Source organism: Carassius gibelio, chromosome A25 (assembly GCF_023724105.1).
Source record: "Carassius gibelio isolate Cgi1373 ecotype wild population from Czech Republic chromosome A25, carGib1.2-hapl.c, whole genome shotgun sequence".
NCBI classification, from domain to species: domain Eukaryota; kingdom Metazoa; phylum Chordata; class Actinopteri; order Cypriniformes; family Cyprinidae; genus Carassius; species Carassius gibelio.
This window is the reverse complement of record NC_068395.1, coordinates 1,751,257-1,771,042: the sequence shown is the minus strand read 5'-3', so window position 1 is coordinate 1,771,042 and position 19,786 is coordinate 1,751,257. Positions and strand designations below refer to the sequence as shown.

At 35.5% G+C, this 19,786-nt stretch overlaps 1 protein-coding gene across 2 annotated transcripts in view; it reads right to left on the bottom strand.

The window, feature by feature from the left end:
• Nucleotides 1-11,140, bottom strand: part of LOC127946969 (epidermal growth factor receptor kinase substrate 8-like protein 2) — a 29,465-nt gene extending 18,325 nt beyond the window's left edge. The window contains exons 1-3 of one of the 2 annotated variants that reach the window (XM_052543822.1): nt 10,870-11,140; nt 2,923-2,973; nt 1,614-1,660 (exon numbers count right to left, since the gene is read on the bottom strand). In XM_052543822.1, coding sequence (XP_052399782.1) covers nt 1,614-1,660; nt 2,923-2,957 — 82 coding nt within the window. In that variant the 5' untranslated portion in view covers nt 2,958-2,973; nt 10,870-11,140. Of the gene's footprint in view, nt 1-1,613; nt 1,781-2,922; nt 2,974-10,869 lie in introns of those variants that run through there. The other variant, XM_052543821.1, reaches the window with a different exon arrangement.
• Nucleotides 11,141-19,786: the final 8,646 nt, after the last annotated feature.

Genomic DNA, 19,786 nt, shown 5'->3' with positions numbered 1-19,786 from the left:
GTTTCTCTCTCAACCTCATTACTATAAACCATCGACCAAAGCCCCTTTAAGTGTTTGAGCTTCTGGGAAACACGAAATGATTCAGAGATTCAGAGCAGGAAGGTTCTCTCTCTCTCAATCTTCTGCATGTTGCTCTTTCTTACTTTCATTCTTGTTTTCTCAAAAGCCTCTTTTATGTACATGTCAGACCGGGTTGAGCACACGCCCCTTTTTTCCAGACACACCCGGCTGGACACAGAGGCAGACTGTGTGTGTGTTTAGGATGAGACGCACACCCTCGGAGACACACACCTAGTTGTTATGACGACAGGCGTGTGATAAACATCACGCTCCATGCATTTATTTAAAGCTGGCATTATTCACATTCAGCACTCATGTCTCCACGATTCACAGTAAGAGAGTCCGTTCATGACTATATAAGCATATATCTGCTCCATGCACTAAAAAATAAAGGTCCTTTTACATCGATGGTTCCATGAAGAACCTTTAACATCCATAGATCTGAGCAGCTAGAGTAAATGGTAATAAGTGATTTCTCTGTCCCTCATCACCTCGGTCTGAAATATCCTGGCACGCTCATTTGTTAGGGAAATGTCTGATTGTTATGGTTTAGCTGAATCGCAGTGAGGTCTGTGAGTGTGTGTGATGCTCATGCAAATGTCCTACTGTACGAGCAGCGCATTTACATATCGTACAGTGACATACTGACTGTCAGTTCAAAGGAAACAGGAAACAGGATGTGATGTCATATAGGAGGGAAGAGCCATAAAAAATACACACGATAAACTAAATCCTATACACAACTAAATCACAGGTAAACAACGAGCCTTATTCGTGAAAACCAAGCTGAGTGAATCTGTGCAAATCATTCATGAAACTTTTCTTGTGTGAAATGTTACACTCATTTCAGTTGAAAAATTGAAATAAAAACAATGATTTTATTTGTTTCTTAAAGGCCCATTACATTTGCTTTTAACATAGCAATTTAATAAAGTATATAAAACATGTTAAAAGTGCATGCTATTTAATTTTATATATGTAAAGTAAAATAAAATAATGTATTTATTTAAAAAAAAAAAAATGTATTTATTTTAATTATTCAAAGTATAATATTTAATTGCATTTTTATTTAAAAATAAATATTTATGTTTCCCATATATTCGTTTTAGCACATAACTTCTCTCCCTAGCATCTTAATAAAGTGTGTATAACATGTTAAAGGTGCTTTTACCTATTTTATTTCATATTAAAAGATGCAAACAAATCATTTAATTTATTCTACTTAAAATAAAATTATTTTATTAAATCTGAAGTAAAAAAAAAAATTAAAAATGAGTATGTTTGTTTAATAAGGCTCATTATATTTGTTTTAGCAGATAGTTTCTATATTTTAGCTATTTTTAACATGACGTGTACAAAACATTTTAAATGTGATTTTAGCTATTTTATTTAATATATATATATATTCTATATATATAAAGTGCAATATATATACATATAAAGTGGAACTTGTATTGAAAGTAAAGTTTTGTTTGTTTGTTTATGGACAAAGCAAAAAGGAAGAAATTGCTCCCAGCTCCTTTAATTTACAAATAAATGTGATGTTTACTCACCGAACAGGGTTTTGGCACTGATCTTGCTGTCCGATCTGGCCACCCCACTGCAAAGAAGAGCAAAGGAGGATGAGGAGGGTGGAGGACGATGTCTGCTCTTCATTATTTTAGTCTTTAGTAAACGGTACACTCTCAGTCTAATGTGAACACTGGATAAAGACTGATTAGAAAGATCTACAGGTCGTGAGAGCATTTGGGAGTGAGGAAAGGAGGTATGAGAGAGAGAGAGAGAGAGGTTGTGTCCAACAGGGCAAGAAAGGCAAACATTCCCAAACAGTGCTGCTCTGTTAACTGTAACACACACACACACACACACAATCTCACAAAAAAAATCACTAACTACGGGATGTTTGGTTAGGTGTGTGAAGGTTCTAAAAAACATTAGTAAAAGCTGCACTCTTTTTACATGCATATAATTCCAGAAACTTGCTATCTGAAAGTGAATAAATGCATTGAGCTACTGCACTGTAGGCACGCTGTCCTCTTATGTTTCGTGGTACAACTCTCTACAAAAGTAATTATACTTTCAAATATTTCTCAAAAATGAAAATCAGGCCATTATCCAAAATTAACATTCTATCACATGTTCATCAATGGATCCTCTGCAGTGAATGGGTGCCGTCAGAATGAGAGTCCAAACAGCTGATTAAAAACATCACAATAATCCACAGCACTCCAGTCCATCAGTTAATGTGTTTGTAAGTTTGTTATTACAGTGTTTTCACTACAAAACCATCACTTCTGGCCAAAATTTGAATCCAAAATCCATAATAATGCTTCCTCCAATTAGCAAGTCCGTCTTCTGTTGTTGTCTCGCATTAAAATCCACAAACGTTTTTGTTTTGGTCTGTTTTTCCCCTTAAACAGTGTGTGATCTGTGCATATTTCTCTCCTGATTCAGACGAGATAGCTTCTTCACTGTAGAAAGCCATAGAGCTGGAAGCGATGGTTTGAAGTAAAAACACACAGCTTTTCACTTGAAGACATTAACTGATGGACTGGAGTTGTGTTTTTGGACTCTCACTCTCACGGCACCCATACACTGCAGAGGATCCATTGGTTAGCAAGTGATGCAATGCTACATTTCTCCAAATCTGATAAAGAAGCTAATACTCATCTGCATCTTTGATGGAACGAGGTTGAGCACATTTTCAGCCAATTTTCATTTTTGTGAGATGCTTTTCAAAATGGTGTACTCACATTATGCATATACTGCATTATGAACTTATTATGAAAATGTTGAGCTTGCATGTTTAAAAGCGACCAAGTTCAACTGTGTATAAGAGTATGACTCAGATCTGAGACTTACTTGGTGGGATTTGTTGGGGTCCCCAAAGCATTCATGTTCTACGACATCCACCTGCAACAAAGAGACACAGACAGAATACATCAACACTACACTCCACCACAGGAACTGAAACACAGCACAGCATTTATGCACTGTAATATCTCCCTAAACTTCCCACAGGGTGTGTCTGAACACTGAATTCAGCAGTAATGCACTAATGACTCTTTAACCGCCTCTTTAATTGGTCATTAATCTCTCGCTAAACACTGTGCTATTTGGTTTTCCACCCCTCCACCCTTCTCTCTTTCAAAGGCCTTTCCATTGTTTCTTTTTCTTGCTCTGTCCTGGCCGCTGTGAATAATTCATCTCTGTGTGACTCTTGAGGCATATGATTCCTTTAAAGAACTGTAAAAGCTTTTAACAGAGCGTGAACTGACTGTCTGCAATCTGCTCAGCTCTTGAATAATCAATATGCATTATTTTATTATTCAAACAGTCAAATTTCAGTTCAAAAAAAGATTTTCTAATCACTCAATGTCTAATAAAGTAACATTAAACTTTTCACAGTTTGAGAACAGCGCTATTTAAGCGTTAGCATAATGTTTATCCACATTTTACAGTTTTAAAATGCATCATGCAATCCACATTGTTTGATTTATTAAAAACTAAAAACTGATACATTTAGGAATTATTAGTCATTTTTATAGGGGGAAAAATCAGTTCAAAATAATGTTTTCTCATTTCATTGTGAGAACTTGCATTAAATACTAACATCAAAATGATGTTCAATAACCATTTTGGGAACATTTAAAAACATATACACAGCATTAACCCAAAGTTTTCTGAATAGCAGTAGAACATTATTTAAACATCAGCATAACATTTATCAGCATTTAACTAAAAACGGATGAGTTTAGGGATTATTAATCATTTTTTTGTCAGTGGGAAAAAAACTTAGTTTTCTCAAATAATATCTGTTTGCAACAAATACTAATAAGGATGTTTCATTAACATATGAGGAACATTTAAAAACATTTACAGTAACACAACATTTTCTAATCACTCCATGTCGATTATAGTAATATTAAACCTCACCGTTTTCATAATTTGAGAATAACATTATTTAAACTTTAACATAACATTTATCATTATTTTACATCAGCTTCATACCCTCAGAATTTAGAGTTGGAACAACCAAAACTACTGCTTCGAAATAATGCCATCCACACAAAATTCAGAAAATAAATTATTTGAGAAAATCTTTAGCAGTTAAAACACTTTTTCATTTCATTCTGAAAACTTGCATTAAACTAACATTGAACGGACATTCCATGAACACTTTAGGAACAGTTAAAACACATGCACAACGTTGACACAACGTTAGCCCAACGTTTTGGAACATTTCCTGTTACACAGACAGTCTTTGTGAGTGGTATATCTCTGTCTGAGTTTATGAAGTGTATCAGATGCCTCAGTTTACCACGGTACCGGGGTGTGATGAACCACAGTGTTGTTTTGCTTGTACAGCACATGCTCTTCTGTCCGCTGTCCTGTAAAGATGCAGGAGCAGACAACAGCAGGCTGGCAGCCCAGCCTGAAACAAGACCTGCCTGTCCTCGGGGACGCGGACATTTTTCAGACGCTTAATTAATTACACAAAAATAAACTCCCCGGCTCGGCAATTAACTGATGCGAGGGCATGTGTGTTTCTGGATCAGCGGAGAACCTCTGTGTGTGTGTGTGTGTGTGTGTGTGTGTGAGAGAGAGAGAGAGTTTATACTCGCTAATAAAACAATATGCATGCATGTAGAATGTAAAAAACATTATTTGTGTACTTTATTTGCATGTTAGTGGCAGCTGATGTTCAATAATGTGAAATACTTGTATGAGGGATGCCTATATAAATAAATCTTATTTATATAATTAAGCTTTTATACACTCTAAACAAAAGTTCAGAGGCCCTGAAAAGTCATTGTATAATTAACACAATGATCTCAATAAATGATAAACATAATGATCAGCTGTGGATGTGGACTATAGACTAAACACGGACATGATATGAAAGACACGTACAGTATGGCCGTCATAGCAGTATAACCATAAAATATTAAAGTCACTTCCAGAATGAGGTGAGGATCAACATAAAAGGACTTTGTACTCGTGTTTGTGATGTTCACCTCGAGGAAGGAGTGTCAGAGGTACAGGAGACCGTCCGACTGATGCCAAGGGCTCAAATCACTGAATGAATGTTTATTGCTACAGTATGCAGTAAGGATGATGTGTCAGATATGCTGAATGCATGTCACACCTAGAAGACCTTCTACATTTGACAAAATGTGCAGTATATAACCAGAGCACACTTTCTAAGGTTATGTATCCCACAATGCAATGTGCTAAACCTTCCTTTTCCAGTTCAACGAATGAATTAAAAGCAAAATCAACGGCAATTTTCAACATAAACTCCCTAAATTTATTAATTATACTAACAAAAAGATGTCTTAAAAATTATATTAAAATGCAAAAAATATATATATTGTGTATTTATGTGTGTTACACAATGACTTTATTTACAAATTTATTTTACACTAGCTGAAAAAAAACATTTAATGAGGACATGTGGCAAATGCGACACTACTCGTTTGTAATGTTTACTGTGGTATACATATTGTTCTTACATACTGTTTTTAAAAACACATATCATTTTTTTTTGGTCAGACTGAATGTCCATACTTAAAATTGCCCTGAAATTTGAGCTAAATCTGACAAAACCCCCTTTGTTATGTGGAAAAACAATTAACAAAGTATTGTCTAAGTGTTGTCTAAAATGCAAAATTCTCTTTTTAAGGAACACTGTAAAAAAAAAAAATTCAGGTAAACTCTATTTATGAAATTACAAGAAAGTGTAAATAAGGACAACTTTTCTGTAATTTAGTATGAACTGCTACAAAGAAACAGCACTTTAATGGAAGCTAAGCTACGGACACTGCATATAGACTAATTCTGTCATGAGACACCACATTTATTTCTGTTAAAAACCTTTTTCTTGACAAATAGCGTTTGCAACTTGAATGATTTAATTTAGTTTTTTTGGTCAAAACATGGAGAATTGTAAGGATATGTGGGTTACATTTTATTGTAAGGATATGTCTGAATTGAAGCATTTATAAAACTATTTATATCTATTTAGTGTTTTGATTGTTTTATTTTTCATTACTGTGTTTAGTGTTCCTTTTGACTTGGTTTGCTAAAATAAAACAGAAGTTTCTTTAATCCTTTATTTAAGTTTAAACAAATGCGTAAACATTGACAACTTCAAATGTTGTTTAGAGTGAACGAAGCGCTTAACTTTCAAAAATGCTTTGCAGCTGGTAGTTTTCATTTTAAAAATAACACCGCATTCTTTGCAGTCTGTAGTAAATAACTTTATACAGTATAAAAACAATACAAGTCTATGGTATGCCCTTATTTAGATGCCTAGTCAAACGTGTGTGTGTGTGTGTGTGTGTGTGTGTGGGTGTGTGTGTGTGTGTGTGTGTGTGTAAATGGGTTTGTGAGACAGATTGCTACGCTTTGGTTTTATTGCATGCCTCTCAATTACATAGCTGTGCATCCAGAACATGTAATCTGTGGTGTATCTCTTATCACAGTGTTTTATTCATTGGCCTTAATCTGGATGATATCCGGTATCACTGAGACTGTTTGGAGAAAACAAGCCTGAACCCTTAAAAAGTAACATGAACTGTACATTCCATCAAAATAATCATAAGATCTGTTATGTTCACATCAAACATTCAACATGAGTAATAACATGAGATGTGTTTCAGTAAAGCTCTACACATTTTAGCTTCACTTTTCAATGCTTTAGTTCCTAGTTAAAACCAAATTAAATTGTTTCTACATAATGAACTGCAGGGAAATGTCAAGCTTGCTGTGAAATCGATGGTAATACTACCATTTGGTCGATATGCAGAGATGTCTGTGTTCTCACTGTTGTCCACACGAAAGACACATGAGAAATAAACTTTGATTTACTTTCATTCATCTTGTGTCAATAAATGTCAGCTACTGTTGATTGTTGCTTTACAATTGAAAGCAATCTGTCCATTACCCATCCATTCAGCTCAAAGAGAAAAAACTAGATAAACACACACTACAACAGACCATTTCAGCCAGACAATAAACCGTCCGCTTTGACCAATCAGAGACTTACATATAAAACTATATATAACAGGCCATATAGAGCCACGCAAGAACTGTGGGACACTGAGTCCGTGTGATGACCCGAAAGCTGTTAAATCAGTGAAATCCTGAACCTTAAGCAAAGTGAAAAACAAAGGCTGTTATGAAAGCTCTGCACATAAGCATTTGACTATGTAAAGTTTTATCAGTACCATACAGTACAAACACAAAGCGCTGATAGCACGGAAGAGTTGCACACTTACATCCATCGACCAGAATAGCTTGGTATTCAATGAGAACTGTATGAACTCGGCCAACAAATAGATGATCTGAGAGCGTTTTGAGAACATTCCCATTAGGATAAGAAAATGTTTTTAAACATTTAAAACATCCATTTTTTTCTGTATCAAGACGTTCCTTCTAACATTATACAGTAGGAACATTCTATTGTATCATTTGAGAATGTTACATTTGAATCTTCAAACATTCCATGTCATCATTTTGAAAACATCATGAGAATGTTACATTAGAATGTTTGAAACGCTCATTTTTGGGCTTTTAAGAATGTTTCCTCACAACATTGTGAACATGTATCAAATATTAATAATTTTATAACATTCCATTTTTAATATTTTTAGTCATAACTTTAAAAAAAAAAAAAAAAATAGTTTTCAATAAGATTATTTTTTACAAGATAAAATAATTTCAGTATGTCTACATAAAGTTTATTTCTAAGTAAAAAAGTGTTTCTACAACTGTTTGTTCCCGAGTAATATAAGAAACTGCTTTTCACACTGATTCATCCGTTAAACCACTGACATTAAAAACCCTAAATCTGAAACAGCTAAGAAAAAAGATAACTGTTGTAAAAAGATTGTCACTGTTATATGAAGAGTAAACTGTCTTCTCTGTATGCAGTATGACTAGTCACCGCAGGCAAACTACAACACTTCACAGCAAATAACAATCCCACTTTGAATAAAAAACACCCGCTGGTCACCTGGATGTCTGACGGTCAGGAAAATCAGCAGTGATTGACTCCACACTAAAAACATCACCTTTCTGCCTTTCCAACTGTTAGCTTCCTCAACATTATCAGACAAGATTTGCTCTTTTATTAGGCTAATCTGTGACGGTTCTGTATGTTTGGGTATATTTGGGGAGTAAGTAAGATTTTTTTTCACCAAAGCTCCATTTATTTAATTAAAAACACAGTAAAAACAGTGATACTGTGAAATATTATTACATTTTGAAATAACTGTTTTTTGTTTGAATATATTGTAGAATGTAATTAATGTCTGTGATCAAAGCTGTATTTTCAGCATCATTACTCCAGTCTTCAGTGTCACATGATCTTCAGAAATCATTTTAAGAAGCCGATTTGCTGCTCAAGAAACATTTCGGCAATGAAAACAGTTGTGCTGCTTCATATTTTTGTGGAAAATATTCAAAAAAATTTCAGGAATCTTTGAAGAATAAAAAGTTCAAAAGATATACAATATAATTTATTTGAAATAGAAATCCTTGCATCATGCATAAATCGTGCCCAGGTTAGCATTACTTTGCATAAAAATGAATGATGTAATGCTATTGTTTATTTTATTAGATGTAATGCACTGGCTGTATATTGTGTCATCTGTTCAAAGGCATCTCCCATAGCTCGTGTTTTACCAAGGTGAGTTTAAAAGGCTGCTCTCTTTATACCAGGTTTATACAGACTGCAGGTTCATTGACTCTTGTCCTGTGGTATTTGACACACCTGAGCGGTTGAATGGACTGGCATTTTGGGGCTGATTCAGAATTTCCTCTCACAATGTGCCTATTTAAGGCCGCGTCACATGCCTCCACCACTCCTGGACTTGTTTTTAACCTTAAGCACTCATTGTTGGTTCCATCCACTCCACCTTTCATTTGGGTTCTAGCTTTATTTGTCCAGGCTGATTTGTTTGCGTTTGTTAATCTGTATTTCTCCAGATGTACTGCTCAGTGTTCAGTTTTAACTTCAAAACACATTATTGTGTATGCAAAATATGCATATATATATGTGTGTGTGTGTTTTATAATTTAATAATATTTTATGGGCCAAAATTTCAAATCATAATGCTTTTATTTAAAAATTGGCATATAATCAGTGGATTCAAAATATAATGTGAAACAGTCATTTGAAAACAATGTGCTTGTCATTTTGTGGTGCTGTATTGCAAAATTAAATGACTCAATTGTTTTGATAGTAATTACTGTAAGCGCATATAAGGAAGTAAATTAGCAAACTTAGTCACAATCATCTGTCAGATCTAAACCTGAGAAGCCATATACATTAATGACCGCATTGGTTTCCAAGCAAATTGTATAAACAAGCCACAGAAAGAGCCACCACCGTCTTTTGACGAGGAATATGATGTGTAATTTAATTAGCTTTCACTTAAGTGACTGAGCAAAAACAACCAGCCTCTGATGACTATCTCCGCTTCACCTGCTCAATTGTGCTCATTTTTAGGCATCATCAGCACAGAAGATTGATTTATTGAGGTGAGAGATATTACAGTGACCAGTCAGCTAACAATTCCAGGTGACCACAGCCAATCAGATCCCAGGCCTGAATAAAACCACAAAACTCTGATCTTTGCAAGCTTTAAAAGCTATGCACAAAAAAAGTCAAGCCCCCATGACCATTAAGCTCTCCTTTATTGACTTCAGTAGTAATGTCTCCTCAAACAGATGGGCAAACGGAGATAATGTCCGCTGGACCTTTGCCCTGCAGGGGTGAATCGGCTTTATAATGTGAATCGAACATAAACATGAGCAAAAAGCTTGTGTCAGCTAAAAGCTTTTATTCCCCGTCCGTAATGATGATGATGGTTTCTGTGAATGACTGTGTTTGTCCTGTATTGTGATCATTTATGAAGCTTGTATGCCGGTCTGATGTCAGAAGGAGGTTTAGATTTGATCAAGCACTCGGGTCAAGCTATCATTGCGGTCACGTTCACCTGGAACGGATCCTGAATGTCAGATGTTTTCAAAACAATGAATACTTTACAAAAGACAACAACTATTGGGAATATAAACGGCACACATATATCTGATTATCATTGTAAAAATGCCAGTCAACTGTAGTCAAACACAAGCTGCAAAACTCAATTTGTAAAGAATTACATCACTGATTTTTGAACTTCAGGACATTAGTTATCAAGAAATATCTCCAATGTCACCTCAGTCAGTCTTGATTTTATCTTGGCAGGTGAAATATTAACGTTTGTATGTCTCAAATACCAGCAGCGATATTATGTTTGCTAATGAATCAGTACTGTTTAAAGTTTAAAACGTCACTATAACAGTCCACAACCCTGTAAAGAGGGTTCTAGCTCTAGAGTAGTCTGAAAAAAAGTGTGTGGGGGAGACCATTTTCACCAAAGAAATTGCTATAATTATAAAGAAAGCAAACAGAGTTTAATTAAAACAAGAACCTTTTAGAAAGACTGAAATAATATACTAAACATATTCCAGTAGTGTTTGTTTACAACTTTAAAATCATTTTAAACTGTAGTCTACATCATCTGTTATAGGCTAGATGTGAGTGAGTCTCATAGATGCTTTAAGTCGTTTAATCGCATGATGACCAAAAAAAAAATGTCAAGAATTTGCGTTCCGTTCATATTTGCAAATAAACGCAAATAAGAGCGGACGTGACGCTTCAGAAGCAAAGCATCGCAAGCAAGCGCTCCTTATAACGGACGCGTTCCAGTTTTGACGCGTCGCGTCGTTCTCAGTGGTGACATAACGCGCTCTTACCCTCAGCAGAGAGAATCTACGGTCCCGTGCTTCAGTTCGCCGATAAATCCTCCCGTTTCCAGAAAGTCTTGCGGTAAACTCTTCTTCAAGGCTCCATATCAATCTGTTCTCTCACAGAGGTGAACTTTGCTCCAAACACGGAGGGGTTTGGGTAGACAAGGCGACTTTGCTTGACACAGACAAAAATGTAAAACCAAAAGATAAAGTTGAGGACAAAAAGTCTATAAGGACGCAACAGGTGCGCTCGAGCGAGAGTGACAGGTGATTCGCGCTCGTAACTCTACCTGTCAAGCGAGAGGGGGCGGAGCCTGCATATGAGCGCATGCACTTTTAACGCAGTGCTTCTGGAACATTTACAAAACATTTTAGTCATGGACTATTTAAAGGGCTTCGCCCTGTAGATAAGAAAAAACAAACAAACAAAACATGAATAACTTTTAATAAATTCTTATTCTTTTGTACACCTTATGAAAGGAATGTTTAAATACAATTCATTCTCTTCACTTCCAAAAAAAATAAAATAAACATGCTTTTTGGATAACGACTGGAGGATATTCATTTATTGCATTGCAATTGCATGACTTCATTATTTTCTGATATTAAAATTAAATAAAAAGTCTAAATACATAAAACAGAATATTAAGTGAAGGCAAGCATTAAGTAAAATGGTAGAACAATGTATTAAACACTGAATGAAAAATGTTTAATATTGAATATAATATTGCTAATACTTAAAACTGAATTAAACTAACATTGAATAATTGCAATATTTTCTAAAGGTGCTGCATCCGAAACCACTTTATTCATAGCCATTTCAATGTCACATAATGCATTTAAGCAATTTATTAAAATGTTACGTTGAGATTGAATGACTATCAATTATAAAGATATCAGAGTACTAAAAGTGAAAAACAATAAATACATACAAAGACCTAATATTGCATTAAATAACATTGAATAATTCAAATATTATTTAAAGGTGCTTCATGCATAGCCAGTTTCACTTTCACACAATGCATTTCCTCAACATACAAGCAACTCACTGCATATGAATGCAAATAATTTAAAGGTAAATCTTCACTAACAAATATAAATCCTTCATTTTTTTTTTTTTTTTTTTTTTTTTTTTTGCTTTTCTCCAGAGCAAAAACATGTATCCTCTACCTGGTGCACTATATACCAGAACAATTTCTATACCATACCACTATATCAAATTTCACAATACCTGGACCAAGAAAACATTTGGTTTACTGGAAGTCATCCCTTCGTTATCAACCATTTTATTGCCGTATGATATGCACCATATACTGGCAAAGCAGAAAATGGGTTTAAAGGGACATTACTATAATACTATAACCTCTGTATTTATATCAGAACATGTATGGCATATTGTGACATTTGTTTAGTGATGTAAGCAAATTCCTGTTCCTTGTCCAGTTCGGTAACTCTGTATGATCAAGAAGAAGCATCTTCAAAGAACGGAGTGAAAGAAGAGCAACGGTGTGGAACATTGAACAGGTTTGGATGTCACTGATATGGAGCATGACTCCGGCCTGCAAACACACTTTACTCACTTTAGGATGGATTTTTAGCTGATTATGTAAGAATAAAAATGTAACCCTTACACCATTCCAGACTCGTATAACTTTCTTTATTCTGTAGAATAAAAGTGGATGGGGACCAGAGACCATCAAGCTCCAAAAATAACACAAATAGCATCATAAACACGCTCTATGCATTTAATGTTCTATATTCCAGTTTGGACTGTTTAACTGTCATTCTGACGGCACCCATTCACTGCAGAGGATCCATCGATGAGCAAGTGATGGAATGTTACATTTCTCCAAATCTGTTCTGAGAAACAACCTCATCTACATCTTGGAAGCGATAAGGGCACATTTTCATTTATTCCTTTAAAATGAAAATTCACATATGACATAAAACAGAAAAACTTCACACACAAAGTTTGAGTCCACTGGTATGCAGACAGGTCGGTGCAGTACATGCGCACAGATCAGTGGAGTGTTTGACTTTAGGAACCTTGAGTTTTGGTTTATAATTAACATCCGATGACACATTAAATGCTCACTTTCTCAGGATTACATTGACTGCTGAAAGAAGCAAGTTCTGTTAAACATTATTCATAAAACTGTTCAAAAGAATGACTTGGTGATAAATTTAGAGGCAAATTTGTTTGAGGTTTACAGTTTCCAAACAGAGTTGAATGTAGGACACAGTAGTGATTTCATACAGTAAAAGAACATCATTGCATATGCTAGAGAAAAGATACACACGTGTAGCAATAAACCTCGCACTGTAAAACAAGACACTGCACACGATTCAATCAAACCTCATTCTGAACATATTAGGCCAAATGTTAAACAGACGCCCTCTGTTGGACAAACTATCATACGGCTCCTAAAAGTCATTATTAAGTCTTATGTATTGTATTTACAGTACACATACACAATTTTCATTTCAAACCAGTTAAAAATAATAACGGCAGATTCTATGAGGTTTCGTTTATGCAGAAAAAAAAAAAATATGTTTTGTTTAAAATATGTTTTACATATTGTAAATTTAATAAAAACTGTATTAAAATATATGGATACAACATTTAATTAATATTAGGTATGATGCATATTTGCTTTATCACAATCAGTGGTGGACGAAGTACACAAATCAACTACTTGAGTAAAAGTACAGATACGAATAATAAAATATTACTCCAGTAAAAGTAAAAGTACTCCTTTTTCAATTTTACTCAAGTGAAAGTACAAAAGTACTCAATTTTTTATGTACTTAAGTAAAAAAGAACTGAAAGATAGATGTTTGCAATTTCATATAGGCTAATTTAATTTTATATTAGCACTTTTTTAATTTTTTTATAATCCTACTGCTCAAAATACCTGGGATTTTTTCCAAAATAACCACTATATGGAGTGAAGATATATTTTTGTTGTTGATATGGACTACGCTGACGAGAGTAATGTTCACTGTGAAGCTTACACTGTGATGAACCTGAGAGAAAACAGAGATGACCATCTGATTTTCACCAGTAAGAACAAAGTATTTTAAAGTTTGTGGTTTTACAGAAAACCACAGTTATATATGACAAGATAATAAGGCCTGAAGTTAGGAAGAACATCTTAAGGAAAATATAATTATATTTTCTTAATGATTTTTTTCCTTCTCAAACCTTGTCTGGGGTGTAAAAACACCCCTGGCCAAACGGGGTGCATCTCTTCCCCTCTTTGATAATTACTGTAGTAACCATGTTCTGAACATCACATCCTTTCTTTTCTCCCCAGATGTAATATATCTATCTATCTATCTATCTATCTATCTATCTATCTATCTATATATATATATATATATATATATATATATATATATATAGGTGGTTGAATAAAAATATTTGTACATTATTTATAAAAATTACCTCAAGTTAGCACCAGCAAGCCTGCTAGACATTTAGCATCAGCTACAATATTTACTTATTTTCAGTACCGTTCTGAATAAACATTCATGTCTGTCTAACGTTACTCGTCTAAAAAAAAAAAAGCCTCAAGTTCAAATATTCATTTATCACCAATTAACTGTTTGACAAACACTTCCTGCTTCGAGATCTGAATTAAAAAAAAATCTCAAACATGCTCCGAAGTCCCAATCTGAATCAACCGAGTCACCAACAGGCTCCGAAGTGCCGATCTGAATCAACGGAGTCGCGAACATGCTCCGAAGTGCCGATCTGAATCAACCGAGTCGCGACCAGGCTCCGAAGAACTGATCTGAATCAACCGAGTCGCGAACAGGCTCCGAAGTGCCGATCGGTATCAACCGAGTCGCGAACATGCTCCGAAGTGCCGATCTGAATCAACCGAGTCGGGAACATGCTCCGAAGTGCCGATCTGAATCAACTGAGTCGCGAACAGGCTCCGAAGTCCTGATCTGAATCAACCGAGTCGCGAACAGGCTCCGAAGTCCTGATCTGAATCAACCGAGTCGCGAACAGGCTCCGAAGTGCCGATCTGAATCAACCGAGTCGCGAACATGCTCCGAAGTCCCGATCTGAATCAACCGAGTCGCGAACAGGCTCCGAGGTGCCGATCTGAATCAACCGAGTCGCGAACATGCTCCGAAGTGCCGATCTGAATCAACGGAGTCGCGAAAATGCTCCGAAGTCCAGAAGTCCCGATCTGAATCAACCGAGTCGCGAACAGGCTGTGAAGTCCCGATCTGAATCAACCGAGTCGCGATGCTCCGAAGTGCCGATCTGAATCAATGTAAAAAATAATAATATTTCTCTAATAACTCTAACTCTACAACTCTATGAAAGACTCAGATCACGTATCTAAAAATAAATCGCTATAGTAAAAGAGAGAGGAGTGAAGTTTCCTACCACTCTGCTGTGTTTGGTCCTCAAGCGCGTCTGACGCTCCGCGGCGCGTCTCCGCCCCTCACACGCGCGTTTACAGGCTAAATTAATCATCTTTGCTAATTATTATACATTTACTTCAGCTTCAGGTACTTCATTTATTATTGTTCAATGAACTGTTTGAAACAAAAAAAGGTTGTATTTCAGTAATAATTCTAAATTATCAAAATAAAATATATAAAATAAATAATACAAAATATGATTTTCAGTTACAATAATTAATCCTAAATTCCGACATTAATAACTTACTTTTAGCAACATCAGACGCACGCGCTCACAATATTTCATGGTTCTTACTTCTGTAGACTCGCACTAAACGGTTCATTTGAATCAGTGAGTGGTCGACTCCAGAACAGCTGCAATCGGATCATTCTAATTCGTAAACGAATCGTTTGGTGCGATTCGCGATCCGATTTAAAGGTTTATTTTGAAAAGACTCAGTTCGTTCATGATGAATCAGACACCGCTTCTGCGTGTCGGAGCACGTGATATATTATAGGGAGTAACGATATGTTTTATGAAATGTAGTGAAGTTAAAAGTACGATCTTATGTTTTGGAATGTAGTGAAGTAAAAGTAAAAGTTACTCAGAATAAAACTACTTCAGTAAAGTAGCCTACAGATACTTGAAAAATGTACTTAAGTACAGTAACGAAGTAAAGCTACTCACTGATCACAATATTCACAATATTCTGACAGATTTTGGTCTTGGGTGTGTTTTTTTTTTTTTTTTTTTACTTTTTTTTTTTTTTACTTTTTTTATGTATACTGTATATAAAATTAACGGCAATCATTATGAAAGTTCTGAGAGATTCAGAGCTTTATGACATCATAGAGCGCATTCGAAAAGAACTCACGGGCTTTATGAAGCGAGGACATTATTACACCCTTTGTGGGTTTGTTGTAGTGGTCAGTGAGTTTCACAACGATGGACAGAGAATTACTGAAGTGAGTCCGATGACGTTTGGCGAGGTGTACGATCAACATCCTAGCAGTGTTGTGCTAGTTACAAAGAAATAGTAGTTACAGTTACTAGTTATTTAATTCAAAAAGTAACTCAATTACTTTGTTGATTACTTACACCAAAAAGTAAAGCATTACTAAAGCATTTTTTTAAAGAACTTTATTTAATATTCCCATTAATCCGCTTTTATGCGTTGGTCTACAAACACAAAGTAAAACAGAAAGTAATTTTTAAACACTATTTTGATTAAATCAGACCAACACAAACTGAATAGTGTATATCACAAGGATTTCTGAAATAAATAACGAAACACCTGAATAATATATTCAGAATCAAAAACTAAAGTGGCTTCTGCATCATAAAAGCTGTTGTGATGAGCCCTTAAAAATGTTCCTTTCACAGCTTAAGTAGCTATGAAAACTATCAACAATGGACAACATAACACAAAACATTTTGAAATAAATAAATGAAAGCAATCTGAATTATTCAGAATCAATTTCGAGAAACATACATACATACATTCAGATTCGCGAACCGCTACGAACTCTCGAACTGATACAAATGATCCGCGAAGCCGCTCCAAACTCCCAAACTGACTCTAATGATTCGCGATCCCCAAACTGACTCAAATGATTCGCGATCCCGCTCCAAGCTCCTGAACTGATTAAAATGATTCGCGATCCCGCTCCAAGCTCCGGAACTGATTAAAATGATTCACGCTCCGAACTCCCGAACTGAATGATCCGCGATTCCGCTCCGAACTCCCGTACCCGCTCAGAGCTCCCGAACTGATAAAAATGATTCACACTCCGAACTCTCGAACTGACTCAAATGATTCGCGATCCCCAAACTGACTCAAATGATGTTGGACTCAAATGATTCACGCTCCGAACTCCCGAACTGATTCAAAGGATTGGCGATCCCCAATCTGACTCAAATGATTCGCGAACCCGTTCCGAATTCCCGAACTGACTCAAATGATTCGCGATCCCGCTCCAAAATCCCAAACTGACTCAAATGATTCGCGATCCCCAACCTGACTCAAATGATTCGCGATCCCGCTCCGAGCTCCCGAACTGATTAAAATTATTCACGCTCCGAACTCCCGAACTGACTCAAATGATTCGCTATCCCCAAACTGACTGAAATGATTCGCGATCTCGCTCCGAACTCTCGAACTGACTCAAATGATTCGCGAACCCGATACGAGCTCCGTGCCTCAGATATTCCTGCAACAGAACACAAAGGTAGGCTAATGCATACTTAATTAGAACAAATTATTCCAAATTAGTTTAAAAAATTTTTTTTTATTATTATTAAAGAAACTGTGGTTATAGCTAGGCTACACATTAAAAGTGCACTCCAAAGTGTCTACATCAAAAAAAAAAAAAGTTCAAATTTTTTAAAACATATTTTTGACAACATTTTTAAGTGACATACACTTGACATGCAGATGCCAGTCTTATACAGGTTAGTGATCTAAAAAGTATATAAGGTATAATTCTGAAGTAGGGAAACAACAAGTATTGTCAGGAATTATTTATGAAAATAGTATTATGAGTGAAGTGACATTCAGCCAAGTATGGTGACCCATACTCAGAATTTGTGCTCTGCATTTAACCCATGCGAAATGCACACACCCGGAGCAGTGGGCAGCCATTTATGCTGCGGCGCCCGGGGAGCAGTTGGGGGTTCGATGCCTTGCTCAAGGGCACCTAAGTCGTGGTATTGAAGGTGGAGAGAGAACTGTACATGCACTCCCCCCACCCACAATTCCGTCCGGCCCGAGACTAGAACCCACAACCCTTCGATTGGGAGTCCAACCCTCTAACCATTAGGCCACGACTTATACAGGGATGAATGGGTCAGGAATAAGAAAAGAAAACAAGACACAATCAACACTTACTCAGTATAAAGCACACTTAACTGTGAACATACAGTACATCATGAGAAACCAGGCTAAAGCAAACACAAGACATAATGGTTATGAGACGTGATGGTTATGTTTAACTTCAGTACCAAATGTGTCTCAGTAAAATAAAAAAATAAATAAAACTAGACTGACTTCTGCGTATAGACTTTGGTGTCTTGGCAAATTTAAAAATACTGTAGTTTAAGACACAGTTGGGATTTCTTCAGAAACTCTACAAGGTACAAATGTGAGCCTAATGTTACAAATTGTCCGTCTCTTTTGTTTCCCGTGTTTTTCCCATGAATGAAAACCAGCTCATTTTCTGAAAGCCAGTCTAAAGCTTGCATTATTAAAGTGTGGTTCATTCAGGAGGCTGATCACTGTATCTGCAGCTCAGCGTGGGCCAACAGATTGACTGCATCTCTTTCTTTGTCCCCACGCTCATTTTACGAATCTTTTGTTCTGACAGTGACGTTACAGTCTGGGTTACAGCTGCATTGTGCTGATAGATAGCCAAGCCATGAACATAGACTTTGCCGTTAACACAATACATGATGCACAAATATACAAATATTTCACATTAAATATTGTGTAAAACAGACACTATTGAATTACACAAGGATTTTATAAAAGATTTTGAATGTAAGTATAATATGCATTTAATAGTCAATTCCTTGACTGCTCTCCATGTGTGTGCAGCAATATTAATGTGCAGTTCAGTAAAATTAAATGATTCCAGGATGCACAATTTTTGTTAACCTGCCAGTCAGTGTTATCTGAGCAGTGCGAACACAATGTTGGCATCTCCAGGCTAGTGTGCTTTAATCAAGCTCAGCTAACACACACCCTTCACAGAGAGTGAAAGAATCAAATTACTTCAGTTCCAGTTAAAATAGTTTCTCCTGTTGACTTGAATTTGCCACAGATTTACTCACAGTGTAGAAATAATATTTCAGAGAAATAGGACGCACCTGAACTAAATTTCACAAGTCATGGAAATACTTATGCCAGTATTTTTTTTTTTAATTATAAAATCTTTTTTTTTTTTTTTTGCTTTGCCGTTATGGGATATGGAGTGTTGATCAATGTAGCCTAATATTTTTAAATAATTATAGAAATATAAAAATGTATTCAAAATTTAAATAATTTAACAGAAAAGCTGTAACATAGCCCTGCATCTTGAAAAAAAGTTCTTCTGATTTGCACACAAAAAAAAGTGTAATATTTCCTAATTTGATGAAGCCGAGTTCAAAAATATTTATAAAAACTTTTTTTAAAAGCTAAAAAAAAAAAAAATATGAAGAGTTTTTCTAATTATTTATGTGTATTACCTTTAAAGCTAAAGCTAAAGTTAAAATAACAAAAGCAACTGAATGTGAAAAGTTTTGAAACTGCACGTCTTATTTTTGTAATCAGCACATCAATATCAGTAAGAAAGAAGAATTAGATTTCAATAAATGTTCTATTAAACCACATAAATAACTGTCAAATATTTCATAGCATTGAATAAATAATAGAGTAACATAAAGATTTCAGTATAATATCATTAAAACTACGTTTATTTTTGCTCATAAATTCATGGTTATGGTAACGACGCGGGTTAC